General features: G+C 43.4%; 1 protein-coding gene across 4 annotated transcripts in view; it reads right to left on the reverse strand.

The window, feature by feature from the left end:
* The window catches only part of osbpl1a (oxysterol binding protein-like 1A), a 37,612-nt gene that overhangs the window by 11,286 nt on the left and 2,150 nt on the right, over window positions 1-24,176 (reverse strand). For all 4 annotated transcript variants that reach the window (XM_018748036.2, XM_018748045.2, XM_018748027.2 and 1 more), the window contains exons 2-16: window positions 20,121-20,281; window positions 19,053-19,138; window positions 18,553-18,627; window positions 17,751-17,862; window positions 17,378-17,463; window positions 14,943-15,087; window positions 14,629-14,696; window positions 13,888-13,932; window positions 13,682-13,755; window positions 13,514-13,577; window positions 13,170-13,271; window positions 12,720-12,842; window positions 11,921-12,002; window positions 11,455-11,561; window positions 1,336-1,498 (exon numbers count right to left, since the gene is read on the reverse strand). In XM_018748036.2, coding sequence (XP_018603552.2) covers window positions 1,336-1,498; window positions 11,455-11,561; window positions 11,921-12,002; window positions 12,720-12,842; window positions 13,170-13,271; window positions 13,514-13,577; window positions 13,682-13,755; window positions 13,888-13,932; window positions 14,629-14,696; window positions 14,943-15,087; window positions 17,378-17,463; window positions 17,751-17,862; window positions 18,553-18,627; window positions 19,053-19,138; window positions 20,121-20,244 — 1,456 coding nt within the window. In that variant the 5' untranslated portion in view covers window positions 20,245-20,281. The remainder of the gene's footprint in view (window positions 1-1,335; window positions 1,499-11,454; window positions 11,562-11,920; window positions 12,003-12,719; window positions 12,843-13,169; window positions 13,272-13,513; window positions 13,578-13,681; window positions 13,756-13,887; window positions 13,933-14,628; window positions 14,697-14,942; window positions 15,088-17,377; window positions 17,464-17,750; window positions 17,863-18,552; window positions 18,628-19,052; window positions 19,139-20,120; window positions 20,282-24,176) is intronic.

Here is a 24,176-nt window from a genome sequence, read left to right on the forward strand (position 1 = left end):
CAAAGAACATGAGAACTATGTAAAGACTAATTATTAGAAGAACTAATGCTCAGACCTGATAACAGGTGGTTACAATGCATTGCATTGTTAAATTTAAATTTTTTTTTTTAAAAACATTTGATCAGGAAAAATCCCAAGGGCATTCACAGTACATTTTTGGAGAAATGAAGCAGAAATCTCTCATTCATTTAATGCCCTAATGTGAATGAATGATGACACACCGATTCTTCCCTGCGTTGTGAGACTCAAGTCTGGGACTTCTTTGAACCATCAAAGCAGTTAAGTGACTCAGCTAGAAAACAAAAAACCTGATTACTCCTCCAGCCAGGTGATTCTACCAAATTGGAATATATCTCGAACACTGTCTTTTACTACAACAAACTGGTTAATTGGAGGCAATTAAAAAAAAGGAGGGGGGCAAAAACCCTACAATAAACATTGATTTAGGATTCAGTGACACACCTCACCTGAGTGACATGGCTAGTGACAGCTAATAGGAACACAAGTCTGGGAAGTCTCCAGTACAACGGGGGACTGCAAAAAGGTGGCCGTTACACAAAATATCGCCATGTGTGATGCTGAGAACGGAGAAGTTGGATGCTCCTGTAACCAGAGCTCTCCTTACCTCAGCAAGAGTACCCTTTAACAACAAGAGCTTCCGAAAACGATAACTAAGCGTTTCTTCACCATACCCTTAGCTAAGGCTGAAATCATGCTAATGTTGCCAAGGGAGTTCTTGTTCACTCATGCTGTAACACCCCACAAAGAAAGAAGAGCAAAACCCTTTGTCATTATCCACAGCGAGACTGCATTCCCTTAACTACAAAGGAAGGAATGGATTTCCCAACAAAAGCTTTGCGAAATTGCATCACACAAACACCTGGGGAAATACATGAGCCTCCTAAAAACACAGTGCCATTCAAGAGTTTGAGAACATCCTCTGGAAAGTACCTTTTTCAAATTTGACATAAGGTTAACAAGTCTGTGCAGAAAATGAGGTGTCATGTCTTCCCAGAGATGGAGGACACTTGTGGGTAGCTTTGCTTCCATTCATCTGTCCAGTTCACCCATACAGGTATTTCCCAGGGGGATCAGGTGCACTCAGATTTTGACTGGTACTGTAAATCTAATCCAAACAACCCAAGCCTCCTAAAAAACATGTATGAGCATTTGTAATGCTGCATTAGATGTGCAAGTATCTGATGAATTGAGAAGGTTCTTTTATTACAAAAGTCAAAAACTGACCATTAAAGGAACATTGTGGTGGACTTTGAACTTCAGCGAACGCTGTCTCTCCCACCTCTCCTGCCATCTGTCTCCCCCACTCATGCTCACCAGAGACGGCATCATAGAACTCATCCTCGCTGAGTGCGCACTGGGGTGGGGAGCCCTTCACGATTGACTGCTCCAGTTCGTGGTGCTCGGTTGCAAGGGTCTGCAGGGCCTCGGAGAGGATCTTGTTCTTCTCCACCTCGTGCTCCAGCTTCAAGCTCCGTACCTGAGCCAAGAATGAGAGGAGCACTGATTTGACTCTTAGCTGTCACCCAGGTTATCCTCAGCCATTCATAAATAAGGATGTTCAGATAGCAGACCCCTTAAAGGGGCATGTCATTGGTAGAGCTAAATCCTGTGCAATGCATCATAAACTACATTCTCAACACTTGGACAAATGACCAGTTAGGGTGTAGGAAACAAACACACTCCTGGCCTCAGAATCTATTTCATCATCATCAGCGGAAACTATCGACCCCCTGGCAGCAACAGAAGAAAATTACTGTACTTCCGTGCTACTCTCACTGAAGTCACGTTGTTCGCCTGCTCAGTGGAGGCATTCTCAGTCAGAGAGCTGTGTCACCTGGGGGTCCTACAAAGCTCTAATTTGGAGACGTTGTGGTCAGAAAGACCCCTTCAGACAAGCACCAAGTCAGGCATCCTTGCATAGAGGCCTGGGCAGCCATGATCATTACTGTCCCACTTCATAGGCTGGCCTCTGGACGCCATCAGAGCGACAGCGGCCCTGATGCCCCCTGGAGTCTTCAGTTTCCGTCCGACGGAACATGATCTCTTGCCTCAGTACAGATCGGATGGCGGTTTAAGGTGGGGTAGGAGGTGGTCATGTGAGCTGTGCTAACTTGTTTAAAGGAACTGATCGCTTTTCAGGTTGGCACAATCGCATGCAAGCAAAAAAAAAAAAAAAAAAAAAGCAAAACCTTCCAGCACTGCTTGGACTCGCGGGCTGCTCTTGCATTAATTTGATTCTTTCTACAGATGACCAGCCGGTCGGTAATCAGGAGGAACATGTTGATGACAAGAAGGGCACCAGTTTAACTGCCAAAAGGAGAAGTACAGCAGTATCCTGAAGAACAGACTAGTAGAACCTGAGTAAACATTCAGCGGTGCGCGCACACACACACACACACACACACACACACACACACACACACACACACACACACACACACACACTTCCAGAACCGCTTGTCCCATACAGGGTTGCAGGGAACCAGAGCCTACCCGGGAACAAAGGGCGTAAGGCCAGAGGGGAAGGGGACACACCCAGGACAGGACGCCAGTCCGTCGCAAGGCACCCCAAGCGGGACTCGAACCCCAGACCCACTAGAGAGCAGAACTGTGGTCCAACCCACTGCGCCACCACACCCCCACATTCAGCAGCATAAACAAGCCATTTGTCAACAATATAATGTAACATTTCCAACAAACACATCATTACACATAAATACAGAGACAGCCAGTACAGTAGTGGTTAAAGCTATTGCCTTGGCCCCAAAGGTTGCGGGTTCAAGTCTCACCTCCAGTTATAGTACCCTTGAACAAGATACATACCCTGAATTGCTACAGTAAAAACTACCCAGCTGTGTAAGTCAGTAAATAATTGTAAGCAGCTAAACATTGTAAGTTGTTTTGGAGAAAAGTGTCAGTTAAAGGAATACATTTGAAATGTACAGTGAGGCTGGAACACAAACAAATGTCTGACATTGGGGCAGAATAACAACCAGAGCAAAGCATTTTAAAAAATGGAATTAAAAGTTTTTCAGAACCGCTTGTCCCTTACGGGGTCACGGGGAACCGTGTGTGTGTGTGTGTGTGTGGAATTAAAAGTTCACTGAAATCTTGATGTTTTTCCTTTTGATATTAATTATTATGTTTACTTTGCATTTAGACAATCTGGACATTCCTGAAGTGCCCTGAGGAGGCTGTGTGAGAAGACCAGGATAGCAGTACAACCTCACATCAGGAAGCGGTATAAACTTAAATAAATCATCAGAATAGGTTCATCAAGAGTTGGCGCTGCTCATGAGCTGTACATCCCACTCGCCTTTCGATGAGTCGCAGCAGGCGAGCCACAACCTGGTGACAGAATGAGGAAAACATGAAGACCTGACATGCTGATGCTTTCGTTCCACTGACAGAACCCTGAAGACATGCGGAGGCAGTAAGAAAGGCCACTGGGAGATGAGGCACTCTGTCCACAGTTGGTGACCACTGCTGTCCTGTAACTAGGCCAATAACTGGAGGAAGGGCTTCTGTGGAGGATGTGAACCTCACCACCACACAACTAGCACCACCTTTGAGGATGGAGTGGAACACAAGCAAAGTCTCATCCGCCCCACTCTCTGGCCACAGTACCAACGTGCCCCAGGCCTCCCCTCAGATACTGACCTGATCTGCCTTCTTCTTAGCTGATACCAACCTTCCTTGCCCTTCCTGAAGGCACAAACCTGACCTATTCCTCATCTGCAAAGTATACCTGCCCTGCCCTTCCCCTCAGACAGCCACCTTTCCTGGCCCTCCTGAGGGTACTGACCTCACTTAACCCTCTCCTCAGGTCCTGACCTGCCCTCACCAGCTCGCAAACCAGGAGCCTCCGCATTCCTATGGGGCTCCAGAAAATGCAGAATCGCCATCAGGTACAGAAGTAACAGTTGATTTAACAGTAAGTGAAACCTGAACAACCACATAATGAATGACAATAACACTGACACCACAGGACCAGGGGCACTTCTTTATTATTATTCTTAGAATTTATCACCTCAGATGCCATTTGGTGTGCTGTAAACATCACAGCTCCACCGGCATCGAGTTTCTCTGTGCATTTATGGTGTACGTCGGCTACCCGGACTGTGTCCTTCACCGAGTACCTTCCTCCCACCACCCCCTGCAGCCTGGATTTCCCACCATGAACCAGCCAGCTGTCCTACTGCGTCTGCCTGCCCCCGCATCCATATTAGGCCTTTAAAACTGAGATGAGAGTCTCTGTCAGAATCCAGGGGCACTAGACCCACCAATTAAGACTCGCTTTGCAGATACACTCTACACTTACAGCAAGAGACCTGGCTATAGTAGCATTGAGGAATTTAGAGGGGAAAAATGTGAAATAATTCAAACAGCACAGCGATGTAAAATACCTTCTGCAAGGGTGCAACAACACGAGTCCCTCCTCCGTCTGACAATTTCATTGAACTGACTTTTCTACAGTGACTTACAGTGCTGCTTGAAAGTACTGGAAGTCCTTGTGTCCCTTAGTTTTACCACAACATTACTTGATCATAACCAGTCATTCTCATCTGGCATAATAGGTGTGTAATGACCAAATCCATATGTTGCTTTAGAGGAAATCATGTGTGTAGTGGAAACATGGAAGTAGTGCAGGGGCAAAAATAAGTGAACCCCAAGTTGCACTGGTTAAACCAAGTAGGTAAGTAGAATCGGGTGTGCAAGTCATCACTTATTCATCTTAATATTTTATAGAAGAAAAATGACCACCCCTACAGAATCCACATATTTTCAAAGAGCACTGAATGTTAAGCTATTTACAATGACTTAGCCAATTTACAGTACACAGCTGGGTAATTTCTACTCTTATGCTCTTACTTTAGTACTGTACTTTACTTAAGAGTATTACAGCAGGAAATGAGACTGAAACCTGGATCCATCGAGTGCAACTCAACAGCTCTAATCTCTGCACTACCTCCTGCCCCCCCCATACTGAGATTAACTGCATCGCATCTTGCTTGTGGTTATTTCTAGTTGTGAAGCATCAACATAAACCTGCAGTTCTACATTTTTGCAGTTTCTACCATATTCCTTGCCCGAGGGGGACAGCACAACACCGTGATGGTGCCTGTTAAATAACTGCAACGTCAACCCTGACAGACCAGGAACAAACCCCCAAGGAAGCATACTGTTTTAGTTCAGCCCACGCTGATCATTGAAAAGCTGTGATCAGGAAATAAATTTACAGATGCACCCTACAATCCTGCACCACCTCTCCCAGTCAAACCCACTCAATCTGATTCACACCACAGCTAAACGCAGCCCTTGCCTTCCCTACCAATGTGTCACCTCACCTCCTCCAACAGGCCCCAGCAATGAATACCCCAAAACCCCCCATGGAGCCCTAACTGCCCTCCACCACACTATGGACATTGCCTACATTTCATAGCACCGTTAGAGATTTGCTTTCCTGGGCAATAGAAGCCCAAATGCTTTCCGGAGCACTTTCCCGATGAATCCTACTTAAAACTGTTACTCAGTAACCTAATATCCTCACATTTTTAAGCATGATGGGGAGATTAATAATAAATGTGAAGTATTATGCAATCAGTTCCAGTTGTAGTGGCTACATGACTGCAGCGCATGTGTGTACGTTTAAGCGCCGCCAGGTGCATGAATTTGAGGCTAGAAACTGAAAAACTCATCCTAAGACATCACAGCCTCCTATGAAGTTTTTCCCCATTTCACTAAATGACAATGCGATTAGACCGGCAAACACATTCTCCGAAACACACTTCATGCTTACACGACGGACCTTGGGTGCTCAGATGCGGAAACATCAGTGCTCTTGCGAGGAAGCGGACGGAGGTGGATGAGGATCGAGACTACAGCAGCGGCGGCGGCATTACCGCATTCCTCCCAGAGCTCTGCGCCCTACTGACCCTGCCTCACAGCTCAGTGAAATCATCTCTGGCACATTCCCACTCACCCGTTCCATCTCTCTCCCTCTTGCCCTCCCTCTCTTGTCTCTCACCCCCACATCACTGTCCCTCTCCCTGTATGTCGATGGACAGCTGTGCTCAGTCCAGAATCTCTCATTAGGAAACACTTCCTTTCCTCTCCTGTCAGCACACACAGCAGATTTACATTTATTTACTCTATGTAGTGTCGTCAACCCACACACCTTATTCACCAAGGCGATTTACACTACTAGATAGACTACTTACACTGGATCACTCATCCATACATCAGCAGAACACTATCACTGACACTGCAGGTAAACATGAGCAGCATGTCTTTGCACTGTGGAAGAAAACCCACGCAGACATGGGGAGAACATGCAAACTCCACACAGAATGAGCAGGGATCCAACCCACATTCTCTTGCACCACCCAGGGGCTGTGAGACAGCAGCACTACTTGCTGTGCCACCATGCTGCCCCAATTTACAATTACAGTTATTCATTTAGCTTATGCTTTTCTCCAAAGTGACTTACAGCGTTAAGCTATACACAATTATTTACCCACTGACAAAGCTGGGTAACTTCTACTATATCAGTTTAGACTTAGGACTTTGGTAAAGGGTACTGCAGCAGGAGATGGAATTTAAACCTGTGACCCTCAAATCCAAAGGGAGTAGCTTTAATCACTACACCACATGCGGCCCCAGCAGCTGCACGTTACCTGTACTACTTCCAATAACATAAATCTTTAATACTAATTAAGAAAAAGGGTGTGGTGGTACGGCGGGTTCAGCTGGTGGCTGCTGTGTGGTGGGTTTGGGGTTCAAGCACTGCTTGGGGTGCCTTGCGACAGACTGACGTCCCATCCTGGGTGCGTCCCCTCCCCCTCTGGCCTTGCACCCTGTGTTGCCGGGTTAGGCTCCGGCTCGCCGCGACCCCACTTGGGACAAGTGGCTGTTGACGACGGATTGGACTAATTAAAAACATGGCTTTTTTAATACCGCTCTCCTTACATATTGCCTTGAGCTGTTCAGTCTCAAGTGATGATAATCAAGAATTGTTTACCAGACTTAAAAAAAAAAAAAAAAGGGGGGGGGGGGGGGGGGGGGAACAGACAGTTCCATCGAGACAGCGGACAGAGATGCACACATCGCAAATAAAATACCGTGAGTTCATCTTCATCAATTATGTCTTAATCTGTATATCTGTGCAGGGACGATTGTCGCTGGGAGGTCTGTGCAACTAGTATACATCGAGCAGTTCTGCTGAAATGTGGGACCTTCCTTTGGTGGAACACCACAGTGTCAGACATTTACCAATTTAACTTATAAAAAGAAAAGAAAAGAAAAGAAAAAAAAAAGTTCGACTTCAGACTGTGATATGCTGAGTCCAGTCTATTCTGATATCAGTGAGAGTGCAATAAAAGATACGTTATGCCAATTTACTCTCACACGCACTAGTGAACAAACAGCAGCAGATGCTCTAAGAGACAAAACATAATACACTCATTGCAATACCTATTTCTAGCCTGTTGAAACAGATTTTGGAAAAAAGGATTGAAATCACATTATGACGACTCCTAATGGACTGGAAATGTTTACTTAAGGTGTATAAAGCCACCTGTGTGACCGCCCGCAATGAAGTAAACATGCTTGCTGTCCAATCAGATCCCACTGCAAAGGTCCATCTGGTGCCCTTGGTTGTGTGGCAGAGAAAGGCAATGTCTGCATCCCTCAATTACGCATAACCTTAGTGCTTGTGACACCATTTTAAAATGCTGCACTGGAAGTGGACGCAGACCATGCTTTATTTACTTCAAGGGATCTAAAATTTGCTCTCCTGATATGTCCAAGGGTGTAACAATGATGGGGAGAGATACGGTGTCAAGGGCTGCTGCCTGCCCATGAAATGAGATCGTCTGCATTTTCCACTGTTTACCTAATAACAGGCTTGTGGACAGCCTTTATCCAGTGTGGGCTACAGTACATCCCTATGTCTGGCTGTCCTGCTGACAGAAACCCCAGAGTGCCCTGTCTGAGCAACTCAGAGGATTTCCTCCTAAAGTGACAGACAGAACGACAGAAAAGGAACTGTGCATCGCCTTGGAAAGAGTTGAGACATTATTAGGTTTTGTCTAATGCCCTGCTGGGCTTATGTACCCGACAGTCTCACAAAGTAGAGGTTCCTGAATACCAGAAGTCTAAAATGAGCCAAGGTAGCACCTAACTATCAACTCAACAGTGGGGTGGAGCAAGGATTAGCTGCCTTGGCATCTATACTATATGTAGGCTGGCATGTGCACATACTGTATGAAGCCCAGGTGGGTGTCAATGAGGTCTCCTCCAATGGGAGAGACCTCAAATGCACTGTAAAAGCAGTCTAGCATCAGCAGGATGAGAAACAACAGCTAAGGAGCCGTGAGGCGTCAGCATTCCCTTCAGTCCTTAAGTAAAGACCTTACATTAAATATCCTCCATTAATCTTTAGCCTGGCCAGACCACGTTCATATCAATAACAGTGTTAAGTCAACCATTCAGCAGAACAATGGTATGAAATTTAAGGGTCTCAGACATCCATAACCAATGTAATCTACTCTACTGAAGGATTTGTCATAGGACAAATATGATTTAACTCCATACTGACATTATGTTCAGGTTGAGCAGGAGCTACAAATGAGTCACAGTTAAGATTACTTTGGAATGCCTACGCTTTCTGCAGCATTTAAGATGCAGATGTGTCTTCATGATTTAATGCTCCCAAAGCCTTTGGCCTGATAGGCTTCAATGAGCATGATGGCTAATGCTGTAGCTGACAGCTGGCCGTGTGCTTACATTCGCTGTACATGTTGTGTAATCCACAGTTCCTGAAAATTATGCTGGATGATGTCGTCTCCTTCCCCTATAGTTATGCCATGTCTCTCTGTGGATACAGATCTGCTTAGTCAGAACAGGCAGCGTAAGAAAACTGCCACAGAAACTGACCTCTGCTGAGACACTATGCTTCTGACCGCTGACCTCCACACTCAGAAAATCAATCTAGTGCCTTTCAGGGTTGTCATCACCTTGAGAATTTTACACAGCAAAGATGACACTCGAAGAGGGGAGACTTCCTTAACAGTTGTGATGAAACAGCCCAGGAAGACTTTTGTAATTCAAGATCATGCAAGTCATTGAACGGCTTCTGCACAATCATTCCAATAACAAGGACATTGCCACTGGTGTAGTGCGGTATACACTTACCGCCTCATTTCCCTAACAAAGTTTGGCAAACGGGCAGCACCTTTATCTCACTTCCATTTTATGTGCTCAAACACTTTTGCAGTAACCTACAAACTGCCAGACACAAAATCCGCAGTAAATTCATTTCCACCGCTCAGTAGTGAACAGTGATATTAACTTTTACTGTTGGAAATTTACTGTCAGTATAGTCCAGAACCTTGTTTACACTGTTTGCCACATAATGTATTTAGTTGGCTGGTGTCTTTGAAATGGGAGATGCATAGGACATACTTTAACAGCTGAACATTCACCAGCAGGGCTTAAGGGCGCTGGTATTTTTAAGGGGCTGAAAGTTTTCATTTCAGGCCAAATAAATGAGTCTGTATGGTCAGGGCCTTTGAGGAAATGCCTCTACTCTGATCATATATCAATTTTCCAGGAAGAGAATAATTTCATGTATCTCCCTTCACCATTCTGAGTTTTAGAAGCTAGAATAAAGAAAGCAAGTACTTTCACACTTGTAAGCACTAGTCTTAAGTGTTGAGAGTAAAATACAAATTTGTTAGCAAAACAAAACATGGAGGGCAGGCATAGAGGGTAACAGTATAATTTACCATGTTTTACATAGTACAAAAGTATTCAAACACAGCTTTCTAGTACCAGGTACAGGCTACTTTATTCACTGTGCATTGGTAAAAGATGGTACCACAGTTTGTTACCATGCGCTATGCTCCCCATAACACCTGCCAGAAATACATGCAAAACCACTAATCCCTGAGTGCGCTGCACACTTACAGGACATCATGGGCTTAACCACGGTTTTAAAGTACAACACAGGAAATCCTTGAGAAAGCCTTCGTTTATCAGCGCATAGATAAATGGTTTGGTCAGTTCATCTAAGGTACAGTTCCACAGTTTAACAATGTCAGAGATTCTCGGCACACATTTGAAACTTTATGAGAGCAAACAAGCAACTACACCTAGCGATGCCTGTGATCGCACATGGATGCAGCTCCGGCAGAGAAAAATACTACCGTCTCATTAAAAAAAAATATATCCTTCAGAATCCCAGCGACAGCTGCTAGACCAGCACTGAAGGTTTTATGTACAGTATTGCCCTCCACGATCGCTTTCATGCGAGTACATGCACCAGAGTTGGACTCGTCACCGAATGTTTCTATCAGTCTAAAACATGCATTTTCATAGGATTTCTCAGCGTTCTTAGTGTTATTACTGTAATGTTCTGCCAGAATCTGCATTCTGAAGTGTGCAATGAAGTGTAACAAGACTAACAAGTTCAAAAGGATGAAAAAGCTTTTTTTTTTAAAAATATACCCTTCACTGTAAAAAGGACATTTATCAAATACCTTCTCTTCTCAGCTGCTCCTGTTCTGCTCTGCTCCTTCTGCATCAGCTGGGTGCGTGTGTGTGTGCGTGGCTGCGCGAGCGACACACCTCCTCATCTGAACATAGGCGTGAGTCTGCTGGCGTTCCGCATGTAGGTGCTGGTGTGTGTGTGCCTTTTAACGTTGCTAAGCTGACTGCAAGCGATGGTGTAAGTAGTGCACGACAAATACCTCCTATGCTGCCCCCAATCCCCCCGCCCTGGTTCTACTTGGCAACCCCTTAAGCGATTCCCCCTAAAACCAATCTCCGAGGCCTGAAAGCACTACGCTACCATGAGGCAGATCTAACCACAGATTAGCCACACTGGAATTCAGAAACCAGCGGTCAGTATTCAGAAAAAATCTCCAAGGGAGGCTGGCTGACCTGTGTGTTCAGAAATCACCAAACCTGCATTTCCAGCTTTTCCTCAAACTCAGCTTTGCATTTACTTTTTTAAAAGTACACAAGTGGGGTTAAGTATATATTACTGGCATTGAACTTCTGAAACCAAACTACTACCTTGAATTATCAGACAAAACATATGTAAAATTTTTCCTGAAGGTTACAACTCATGAAATTACTTTCATAAAAAGATGAACAGCCAAAGGTACACAGACAATATTAAGAATCAGAAAAATGTAAGTGGAGCCAATGTGAAAAACTGATTTTCAGCTTCTAACCTTTTGGAAGATAGACTAGCATTTACCCCTATACGTCATTCTAGAGAAAAGCACCCGGCAAAAACATAAGTGTAAATGTAAATAAAAACACAGTATCACAGGAATGACCAAAAGCAATGAAATCTAGGTAACTCAAGGAAGCTCCAGTACGACCTGCATGAGAGCGGCTGGTGTGAGAAAGAGAGGTACACACCCCTTCCTGGCGAGAGAAAAGAGCAAAACATTGACGGAGTGTGGTACACGCCTCGCTGGACAGCTCACATGTTTCCCTCAGCTTCTGGAGTGCCGGAGAAGGCAGCTCTACAGAGACAGAGACACGGAGTAGAAACAGGTGACCACTCAGATTGTAAGCCAAGACACTACATGAAAAAGTACAGAGCGAAAATGGGTGTATGATTTTTTTTCCCCCTTCTTCAATTAAACACCAGTTTTTTTTTTTTTTTTTTTTATTTTTTTTACTGACACTCAGTACATATGAAATCCATTTTAATCACTATCGCTACCTGCGATAGAATACTTCTTCTCATGTTCTAAATAAGAAAATGACAAGACCACGGCTTTAATGTGTGCAAGATCAATAATGCATCTATGGAAATGCTTCCCTGGTTCCAGAGTGGGTCTCCTGCTTAGTCAGGACACTGAAGAGATGGAGGACTTACGGCCAGTCAGCTCATCTCTCTTCACCATGGCCAGGAGGGCAGTCACCTCTGTCTCCAGTTTTTGCTGACAGGCCTCCGCAGTCTGCGCGGAAGATGACCATGTTGAACCAGACATGTCCACCCAAATCCCAAACGAAGAAATCTTTCCTAATCTGATAATGCGTAAAATAAGTGTTAACAGAAATCATACAATTTTATTAATAGACTGATATCCCAGAATCTTTTTTCATTTTACTATTACTGAATACAGAAATTCTTTCCCACTGTCCCACACTATCAGCACCCCTCAGATATTGCCTCTTCCGTAAAGAGGAAACAAATTCACCACCAATATAACACTGCAGACTTTTAATAACATTTTCTTATGTATAAGATTTTTCAAAATATTAAGGCTGTTTCTGTTCAGGATATATGCTGTAAAATCTCCCACATTTTCTCAAACTGGCAGAACACTTATGATGTACAACACTTTTTGCCAAACAGAGCAGTTTATGAATTCTGCACAATCCACTTTTTGCTAAATCTTATTGATAAACACAAACCCCTGACTCATCCCCATAATACTGACATGTCCATAGGGACATCCAGACTAAACACCTGGCTTTCTTTTGACATTAGACAGGTGGCTTCCAAGACAAAGTACCTGCAAAGATCTCATCTCTAGCTGCATCCTGAACCTAACCTTAGAGGGACCATGTCTGACACTTTCTAGAACACCTTTGCTTCAGTGGTCACATGTCACCGAGTGACAGAATCAGCTAACGGGAAAAATACTGACAAAGGTCCGAGATTTTCTCACCTGAAGTGACTCACTTAGCTCCCCCAGGCAAATCGCATCCTCCTCGTCCTCCTCGCTGCCCTGCTCCTGAGAGCAGTAGTGAGTGCTGTAGGCTGCATGTTCCTCCAGTGCATCCAGCCACTTCTGCAGTCACACACACACACACACACACACACACACACACACACACACACACACAGCATTGGTCACTGAACAGGATGCCAGGTTGTTTAACTGTAGGTCTTTCATTTATGTTCAGTTGTGTCTGTTGCATCATTCAAAATACATCAAGCAGTATAAAGCAACAACCACTTTTAATGTTTTCAGTGCATTCCATTCAGGAATTGATGATGATTCCACAGCAAGATCCCAGACAACCAAGACAAAAGTTAATGCAGTGATTTCAGCTACATGAAACTTGTCAACTCAAGCCCCCAGAGCAGCCTGCATTACATTAAAAAAACTGCTTACTTGTCTTGTCACTTCAGGCGCATTCTTGGGTGACACCTTAAAGTGATGAACGCTGTCGTCAAAGCACTTAAGCGTGAAAAAGCAGCTGTCCCGTGCTTTGATCTTGAGCAATACAGGGGGAAAATATATCTCAGCATCAAATAAAAGGAACACAATAAAGAAAAATATGATCAATTTCTGCTGACATCACATTGAAAAACATATCCTATTATACTACACAATTAACAGCTGAAGTCTGTATGTCATAAGTCATTTGCTCTGATGCAAACATACTTTGGTGTCTTAATTTTTCTGTGAGTAGGAGTGTGAAGAGTCTTGTTGAAGAAGTGCACCTTGCAACTCACCATGCAATGAGCTTGGGTCAAAGGCTTGCACCCCTGCCTTCGGGCACTGACACCTGCATCCGACCTTGAGAGAAATGAGGATAGGTGGATGGTTAGCTGCAGACTCAGCTGAAATGCGTGTCACAGAGATGAGCGCCTGCTAGAGGCCCGGGGGAGGGGGGACCTTACTGATTTGAGTACCAGGAGAGAACACCATCCTGGAGGACAACCCAGTATAACCGCCATCCGAAAAAGCGAGAACTCTGGAGAAGTCAAAAGAGAAGCCAACGAGACCACGTGGGCTTTGCATAATAACCCTAGAACAGGCAGTTGATACAAGGCTGACCTCAAAAGATAGCAATTTCATCTGAAGACTGAATACAGTATTAAGTTACCTTCCAAAGCGGACCTTCAAATGTCTGCACAGTCCGAGATACACCCTTGTCAAAATGAGAAAAAATAGATTAAAAAAAAATCATGAATGATATTAGACATTTAAACTTTAAAACAATTCAGCTAATTACATGTTCTGGTGACAATATGAAGCTACTTAAATAGCAAATACAAATGGATTGTGTGTTCATTTGATTAAGCTTCAAGTCCAGGATTGTGTCCTTGACAAGTAATACGGTGTACACTTCATTTAAAGATTCAGTCAGACACTTAAATGCAAATTATTTGAATTTTTTTTTTTTAATAGAGGTTTTACATTTACATTACATTTATTCATTTAGCAGATACTTTTGTCCAAAGCGACGTACATCTCAGCAAAAGTACAATTTATGCATTACATTAAGAGAAAGAGACATGGTTGCAGACATGTGACTCAAAGATTTTAAAACTTAATTAGAAAACACCAATGCTCACTTGCTGTACAAAGCTTGGTCTATAGTGTACCATAAGTAAGTTTGGTGTTCCTTTAACATGTAGGACAGTACCAGGTTCCAGTCACTCAGAGAGTGGCCAGAACAGTGTCTTTCTCCTCTGCCACATTTTTATACAGAATCACCTGAACAGTAACAAACTATATATTCACTGCAGCTTCAAAACTTGTTTACTTAAAATATAAGTGATTTGTGCACAGTACCAAATCAATAAGGGAGCAGGGGGGGAAATATGCGCCACAAAGTAGTTACCTTCAGTGCACTGCATTCAAGAATCTGCTTCATCTCTGCATCACTGGCAAGGTCAAACACGGTCTGATCTGTTGAACAGGTCAGATGGTTGTGGTCAAATAACTAGCTCAAAAGTGAACCGCAGCACTGTAAGCTGAAAACTTCCTGTACATTCTTTCGACTTGTGCACTTATCCCCTTTTAAGCGCTTATAGATCACATAGATATGGATGTTCATGATGATGACTGAAGTCACAGAAAAGAATGATGGGGCAAAAAAGCTGAAAAGTATGGTTTAGATGTGTGGTACAATGAGGCTGGGGGGACACTCTTTACCATTCTTGTTCCTGGCATAGGGGCTGGCCCCGCTCCGCAGCAACTTGAGGGCACAGAGCCTCTGGCCCCGGTATGCGGCGCAGTGCAAAGGCGTGTTGCCCAGCAAGTCTTTGCAACCCAGATCTGGGGGCTTTTTTCTGTTGAGCTAGAACACAGCACATAGGTATAAACAGGTAGAGGAATTGACAGCATTAGCCCACTCTCCAGGCAAGTCAGCTATGCTTGGCGGAGCTCTGCCACGTTAAGGTCTACCTGTTGTACATGTCAGGTATTGAAGAACTCTAACAGTGGTAGATATCACCACAGTATAAACGATACAGATTTTTCCCTGTAACAGGTGCTGGTGTTTCTTTGTATGCAAGAAAATGTTAATTTTTAAGTCCCAAATCTGTTGCTGAGAAAATAAAACATTAGAATGCACAAAACCATGATACACAAAGGGTGACTAATGGGTGGATTAATGCACAAAAGCATAATGACCGGTGACAGATAGGTACCTCCAACACCCAGACAGTTGAGTCCTCTCACCAGAAAACAGGCAGCGATGCATTTCAAATGACTGCTGCAGTTCCACTAAACCTTACAGCAACTGATGAATGGGCAGTGGTCATCAAACCACATCCCACCATTATTATAACTATACTACATGGCGAAAAGTATGTGGACACATGAACTTGTTTAACATTTAGTTTCAAAACCAGGGGCATTAATATGGAAGTAGTGTCCTCCTTTGATGCTACAAAACTGCCTCTACTCTTCTGGGAAGACTTTCCACTACATTTTGGAAGATGTCTGTGGGGTTTTGCTCACATTCAGACAGAAGGGCATCTGTGAGGTCAGGGACTGATGTAGGAGAAATCAGTCCCTGACTTCCAAATCGTCCCTAAGGTGTCTGAAGGGTTCAGGACTGGGCTCTGTGCAGGCCAGTCAGTAAATCATTCCTTTATGGACCTTGCTTTGTGCACAGGGGTATTGTCATGCTGAAACAGAAAAGGGCCCTCTCCAAACTGCTGCCACAAAGTTGTATGCACACAATTCTCGAAGAATATCATTGTATGTAGCACTTTAGTATTAATATTTCCCTTCATTGAATAAGGGGCCTAACCCAAACCAGAAAAAACATCCCCAGACCATTTTTCCTCCCCCACCAAACTTTAAAGTTGGCACTATGCATACAGACGTGTGGCATTCTCCTGACATCCACCAAATCCAGACTTGTCAATCAGACTGCCAGATGAAGTGCAAACATGTCTCCACTGCTCCAGAGTCCAATGACAGTGTGCTTTATACCACTCTAGCAAGCGCCTAAAATTTTGTGCAACATTAAGCTTTTGTGCAGCTGCTCCGCCACGGAAACCCAGTTCACGAAGCTCACAATGAGCAGTTCTTACAGTGACGTTGCATCCAGGGGCAGTTTAACACTTGATAATGAGTTTTGAAACAAGGGACAGACTATTTTCACATAGAAAATGCTTCAGCACGGTGGTCCCATTCTGTGAGCTTGTGTTGCCTACCGCTTTGTGGTTAAGCTGTTGTTGCTTCTAGATATTTTCACTTCACAATAACAGAACAAACAGTTTACATTTATTCATTTAGCTGATGCTTTTCCCCAAAGTGACTTACAATGTTAGAGTTGCAATTGTTACAAGCATACAATTATTTGTCCATTTATACAGCTTGGTAATTTTTCTTTTTTTTTTTTTTACTAGAGCAATTTAGGGTAAGTAGCAAGTAGGTTAAGTTGCTCAAGGGCACTACCGCTGGAGGTAAGGATTGAACCTTCAACCTTTGGATCAAAAGGCAATAACTCTAACCACTATTCCAGCAGCTGTCCCCATTGACTGGGAAGATCTAGCAGAGCAGAAATCTGATCAACTGATTTGTTGGAAAAGTGGGATCCAATAACAGTAGCAAGTTGAAAGTCACCAAGCTCTTTAGCACAACCCATTTTAGTGTGTGTCTAAGGAGATTGTATGAGAGTTTGCTTGATTTTACACACCTATCAATAATGAGTGTGGCTGAAATGGCCAAAACCATTAATTAAAAGGGGGTTTTGCATACTTTTGGCCCCGTAGTATATGATTGCATTGCTTAGCTGAAGCATGTGGCCACACATACTCACTACGGTTGTGATATGTACTGAAGAAAGTTCATCATGGAACTGTTCTTCAGGACAACACCCAAGTCCCAACAAATACTTTTAGCATGGCTGTACTAAGAAGGCAGGAGGACAAGGAGATGAGACCTCAGATTCCAACTTTGAATAAACCTTAACCTGACATGCCTCCTGCTGGCAATCACTGGCAGTACACCTCCAAAGTCAGTTAATGCTGTGAGACTTTTCATCAGAGCTCACAGGCAGGTCATCTTACAAGCCACACCTCCTCCATAGTCAGCCCCCTGGCCAGTGGTATACAGACAGCCCCGAAGCTCACCAGCTGGGTCAAAGTGCTGGCATCGCCTTCCCGCGCTGCTTCCAGAAGCTTCTCCTCCAACTTCCTCTCCTCTGTTCTTTCTGCAGCTGAGGGGTGAAAGGGACAAATTGCCATTTAAACAAGCAGAGCATAAGACAAATAACACCAGTAACATTAGTATTTTCAGACCCTGAAGCCCTGTTTCACAGTATTTCATCATACAGATACAAATGATTACCCCAGGCATGTTTAGGGGTTTTGTTAAGCAATTAAGTCCATTTCTGATTTACAGGTTACATATACATTTAAAAGGAATAATACAAAAACTTAAAAAAAAAAACCCACTTCACCTAAGAAATTTAAGGAATATTTAAAATTTATTTACAGCACATACCTTCCAGCATAGTTTTTATTTCATCATCTTCTGTAACATCTTTTGGTATCTGAGCGGTCCCATTAATTACGGTGGCGCATGCATTGAATTGTAACAGCAACATCACAACTTCCTAATGAGACAGAGGTGACGTCAAAAGAAACACTCATGTCATTAACACACCGCAGGAAGAACAAGCCATTTTAGTAGCTGTTCATCTGTAAAACAACTTGCTGAAATGTTAGAACATGTACTGTATATTGCTCATTATAAATTATTCCCTCTTCTAAACATGATTGAAAACACACTTTAGTATATTTCATAATGCAAATACACAAGCTGATGAAGTCTGGGATATGAAACTTCACAAAGCAGCCAACATATTCTTTAAAGTTTTTCATAATACTGTAAACTTAGGATACAGGAATAATTTTGACTGTTCTGACTTTTGCTGAGATAGAACAGAGCTGCTCTCCTTGACAGTGCAGCGCAATGATGCTGGAACTGCCGCGCTCCAAACCCTAATGAACGCAGGCATCCTCCCACATTTCTACTGCAGTCCAACAACTGAAGGTAAGTGTGATAACACTGGGCAGAAAAACAAAAGCAACCAATAGAGTTGCTTTACTAACACCTGTGGTATTCAGTGAAACAGCTACGATCCCTTTCAGACGGACCTGCCAAGTAGGTGTGAGGCTAGATGTCACACCACAGAAACACAGCTAGATCATGTCTACACAATTCCATGAATGGGAATTAAGTGAAGGTGGAGGACTAACACATCCACTAAGGGCCCTATTTCCTGTTCGCTTTCACCCCTCACCTTTCTCCCAGTAAAGGCAGCCTTATGCAGACCTGTGTCCCCCACGTTGTTGGGCAGGTTCACATCCGCTCCGGCCTGTGTGTAAAGGTGGAAGATGAAGATAAGCATTTCCAAATATTAGAGAATGACACAAAAATCTATGGTGAAAATACCCAAACTGGAGATTAACCAGAATACATTTACATTATTCACTTAGCTGATGTTTTTCTCCAGAGCAACTTATAATGCTAAGCTACTTACAATTATTTACCCATTTATACAGCTGGGCAGCTTTCTTACTGGAACAATTTAGGGTAAGTACCTTGCCCAATGGTACTACAGCTAGATTCCAACCTGTGACCTTTGGGTCCAAAGGCAGCAACTCTAACAACTACACTACTGGCTGTCCCCATGTTACAGCCAATATGGAATGACCTATAGTGCAATACATATTAGAACGTTTGTCATCCGCAACACATTGTAGCCAGTGACAACAAATAGAAAATGTGAGTGTCACTGACCTTCAGGAGCTCTTCCACCACATCCCGGTGCCCAAAGTAACATGCCAAGTGCAGAGGTGTCCATCCCAGGTTGGACTTGCTTTTCCCTGGGATAATAAGGAAACACACATCCCATGTTAAATATCTCAGTGTTCAAAGGCAATAAAGCCAGCAGCGCAGCCTCATGCCTATTAAGTGGGCAGCAGGTAGCAGGGTGGTTAATGACATGGGTGTCAAGGCTAACAGCTCAAAATCCAAGAGTTACCTTGCAGTTGTAGCCCAAGGCAAGGTATTTAACATGAATTGCTCCAGCAAAAAAAAAAAAAAAAAAAAAAATTTTAAGGTGGTATGGGTGGGTACAAGTATAAATTGTTTTGGATAAAATATTTTGGTGATTCATATTGCGTTTACCTGTAGGATTGCATCACAGTGTTTCTGACATTTTGATAATAGATGCACGTAGGAATTCTAATGTACCGTATGACCTTGCACAGACATTATCTGCAAATAGTGTTCTTTGCTGTACCTTATACATTTTGTATGAATTTGTTAAAAATCTTACATTTTGAGAGATTTCACTTTCTATTCAGACTACCCTCAGTTTCTATAAACCATGTTTGAATACTGTGCCATGATTATGTGCACATCTACTGCAGAGTGCAAGCTGACTTTACACAAAGCTCACTTAAGTCATTATAGACTAACTATGTTGTTTGCATATGCATATTGAAACACACGCTCTTTGATTTTGTTGTCCAACAGTTTCACGCTGCTCCCTATAAAGTCAGCTCCTGTCCTGGGTATATTAGAAGAGCGTTTAGCCTGCTGCACAGCGATGCACAAGGACACAATCTGAGGAGAGAAAAAAGTTACACTAGCAGCACCTTGATGCTTGTTCATGAGACAGTACTCTGCACTACAGCGATCAAACTGTTGCCTGTACAGTCCCTCGGCTGGAAAAGAGCTGTTTAACTGTCACTCGTTTCTACAAAAACAGGTAAGGGCTGTATGAACAAATGGGCCCAAGTACAGTTAAGCTCTAGTCACCGATATGGCTGTACCATACAAAAGAACACTAAACATGCTTACCTTTGCAGTTGATGTTAATTTTGGATTCCTCCTTTGCCCTGGACAGCAAGAGACTCTGAATGCCAGGGAGGTTCCCATTCCTGGCATCATAAAGAAACTGCTCTTCAGGGTCCATGTCCTCCATCTTTCCTTTTTTATTGTGTAGTTATGAAGACATGACACTGGAAATAAGAACATGGAGAACAATAAGTGCTCAGGTTCCTCCTATTTCCTCTCTTAATACCACAAATATGTTGGCTTACTATACCTTTATTTCACTTCTATAATAGAAAGAGTGCCTATTAAACAGAACACCCACATTTATTATACAGAATGTAAAAAACTTATTAGATCCTGGGGAAGAGAACCAACACTAAAACTAGATGACTGAAGAGTGGAAAAATGTTGCCAAGTCTGGAAACTCTCAGTTTCTATTCCAACAAGATATTGTGGCATGGAGCTTTCTGTGTTTGGATGGGGTGAAGGAGGACGCACAGGCAGCGTTCATAATTAACATTTTATTAGAAAACAGACACACGGAAATAAAGCTCTCGGTACGAGGACCCCGTTTCCTCAACGACCTGCGCACCAAGCCAGGCTTCCTAGTCTGCATAGTGGTCCCAGGCTTTTTCGACACACTGCCAAACACAGTCACTCCATTAGTTTCCTCATAAGCGCCCTAATGGCTGAACCCTCTATTACTTTTCACCCACAATTCAACTATTTACAATAAACAAATCTTCCTGCCCACACATAAGGTAATCACGGATTGTTACAACATTGTACATTAGGCCCCTTAATATCAGTTCAGAATAATCTGAATGCCACAACAACCTTATAGAGTCTCCTGGAAGAGTAAAACTTTCTCACAATAAATAAAGAGGAAAAAAAAGCTGCAGTAATTGGAGCTTCTGAGGGAATCTTGAGAAACAGATGATGCTAGTTAAACATTTGAGGATGACGCCCATACAACGAAACACAAAGATGGAAAGATTACAAAGAATATTTATGTTGACATAAGGAATAAAGAACACTTTTCAAATCTAGTGTTACCACATCTATCTATTTACTATTAAAACAGAGCCATTGGTAATGAATTACAATATCTAGAGTGCAACAACTGTACATCAGAGCACATCCATCCATTCACCCATCCTCATCCTGGTGAGGGTCTTGGCAGCAACTGGCTGACCAGGACAGACTAGTCTTCCCTGTCTGCAGTGTTAGTCTCCAGCTCTTCCTGAGTGGTTCTGAAGCATTCCCAGGCCAGTTGAGCAATATATTCTTTCCAGTCTGTCCTGGGTCTGCTCCAGGGCCTCCTCTCAGTGGGACATACTTTGTAAATCTGCTACGGGAGGCATCCATGGGTTATTCCAACTAGATACCTGAAACATGTCAATTGGTTCCCATCAATCAAGAGGGACAGTGGTTCAACTCCAAGGGCTTCCCTATCTGCTGAGCTCTGCACTGTTACAGCCATCCCAGGGAGAAAACCCATTTCTGATACTTGTATCTGCAATCTTATTTTTTGGTCACTACCCAAAGCTTGTGATTACAGGTGATGAGGAGGCTGTAGACCGAACAACAGAAGTTTATACTGAGAGCTCATCTCCTGTTTCACCACCACAATTCTATACATCATCTACAGTACAACAGCTGCTGTACCAAACCACTAGCCAGTCATGCAATTCCCCCTTCCATCACAAATGAAAAGGTTTCTGAGGTTGACAGCTGCTTTTACAAGATCCACTTGGACTCCATATCACCGACTTCTCTGAATGGAAGTGAAGCTTTTCTGGTGTTGCAAGTTAAGTCCAATTTGAACAGGGTCCTCCACCAGGTACGCCCAGCATACCCTTACTACTCATTGGAGCCATCCTGGGTTATCTGGTGGTCTCCCCAAATACATCAAGGACCTCATCACTATGTGGTGATCAGTTGACTACTTAGGACCCCTCTTAAGTGTCCAAAATATATGGTCGAAGGTCATCTTACACAACCAAAAAGTTAAGCAATTACCTTTGACCTAAGGTACTGAGTAAATTTGACCTTAGTGCTTCAACATGAGGGGACACAGTGGCGCAGTGGGTTGGACCACAGTCCTGCTCTCCAGTGGGTCTGGGGTTCGAGTCCCGCTTGGGGTGCCTTGCGATGGACTGGCGTCCCGTCCTGGGTGTGTCCCCTCCCCCTCCGGCCTTACGCCCTGTGTTGCCGGGTAGGCTCTGGTTCCCTGCGACCCCGTATAGGACAAGCAGTTCCGAAAATGTGTGTGTGTGTGTGTGTGTGTGTGTGTGTGTGTGCTTCAACATGGTACTTGTTATGGTTAATCTATGACTACCCTAGAGGTCCAACAATTCACCACTCTAATTCAGATTAGGCAAGCCAGTCCTCTCAACTAAAATTATCTGCATTGCTACCCAAATGTTCACTAAAATCTCCCAGCAGAGCTACAGAATCCGTAAATGGTACGCTCTCCAGCACTGCACTCGTCGCCTCTAGGAAGTGTCAGTATAGCTGTTTGGAGCATACACATGCACAAGTGTCAGAGTTTTTCACAAAAAGATTTGCAACCCACTGGGACAAACTAACTGTATAGCAACCACTGCTGGGCTAGGGAGTATTCCCACACCTGCCTGGGGCTTCTTACACAGGGCAAGTCAAGAGGGAGAGAGACCATCCCAAACAAGAAGTCTGGCAGCAGAGTCAATACTGTGTGTGGACGCACAATCTACAATATCTAATCTGTACTTCCCTAGCTCCTGGACAAACTACAGCTACTTTTCTATCAGTGCAGTGACATTCCGTGTTACTACAGCCAGTTTACAATGTGTGGGTCTAAACCCTACAGCCCTGTTCGGTCCTTGCCTGTTGACCTACAGGGACTAACCACCCCCTGAGCTCCACAACTCACCTTGTGGATGAAGGGTCCACAGGTGGTTCAAAGTTGTCTTTTTGGCTTACCCAGTAACCACGTGGTTCTCATCAAAAACTACGTCAAAGGAAAGGAAGTGTTCTGAACATTAAACACTCAAACCAAACAGGTCTGTCTGGCATTCCTGAGGGCAGATAATGTGGAAAACAACCTAACTTACAGGCAAAGCCTAGATCATTAGTCACCTGACCTGAAGAAATTCTCAGCTTGTCTGATGGGAAATTCATCAGAAAAAACCTCTTCATTAAAAAATATTTTTTAAAAAAATTACCAACATGTAAAACCTGGCTGAACTACATTTCTTAATGAATATTACTAAGAATATGATTTCAAATGGAATATCATTTGTACAACTATCCTTCCAGAATGATTTTCAATGCTCACTATCAGGACAAAAATGTTATACTGGAATTCCATTGTAAAAGGCCATTAATTTATATGGTAATTTTTAATTCCCAGAAATGTACAAAATATAATTAAAATATAATCTTTAACTGGTAGAACTAAAGGAATTCAGCCAGATACCATAGCTAGAAATACACTCAGACCCATACCTCATGTACTTACAACAATAAAAGGCAGAAACTGTACAGCATTAGTATATAGGATGAGGCATTATTGCTATGGGTTTACATGTTTGCAGACGCTTTTTTCCCCCCCAATACAACTCCCGATGAACTCCATGTAGTGTTATCAGCCCACACACCTTATTCATTAAGGTGACTTACACTGCTAGATACACTACTTACAATGGGTCACTCATCCATACATCAGTGGAACACACACACACTCTCTCTGTCACTCACACATTATGGGTGAACCTGAACAGCATGTCTTTGGACTGTGGGAGGAAACCCACGCAAACACAGGGCGAACATACAAACTCCACACAGACTAAGTGGGGATCGAACCTGCGTCCTTTCACGCCACCCAGGCGCTATGAGACAGCAACGTTAGTCGCTGTGCCACCGTACCGGTTCAAATTCCTGGACTGTCAGAGACTGCAGTCTTAGATCACATGTTTTTTTCTTTTGCAAGAACCCAGTTAAATGAGACCACCCTCCATACCATAGAGTAACTGTGCATGTCATTCCTGTTGTTCTCTGTGTTTAAGTTCTCAAACACTGCATAGCTACAGCTTGTCC

The sequence above is a fragment of the Scleropages formosus genome, chromosome 19 (genome assembly GCF_900964775.1).
Source record: "Scleropages formosus chromosome 19, fSclFor1.1, whole genome shotgun sequence".
Lineage (NCBI taxonomy): Eukaryota > Metazoa > Chordata > Actinopteri > Osteoglossiformes > Osteoglossidae > Scleropages > Scleropages formosus.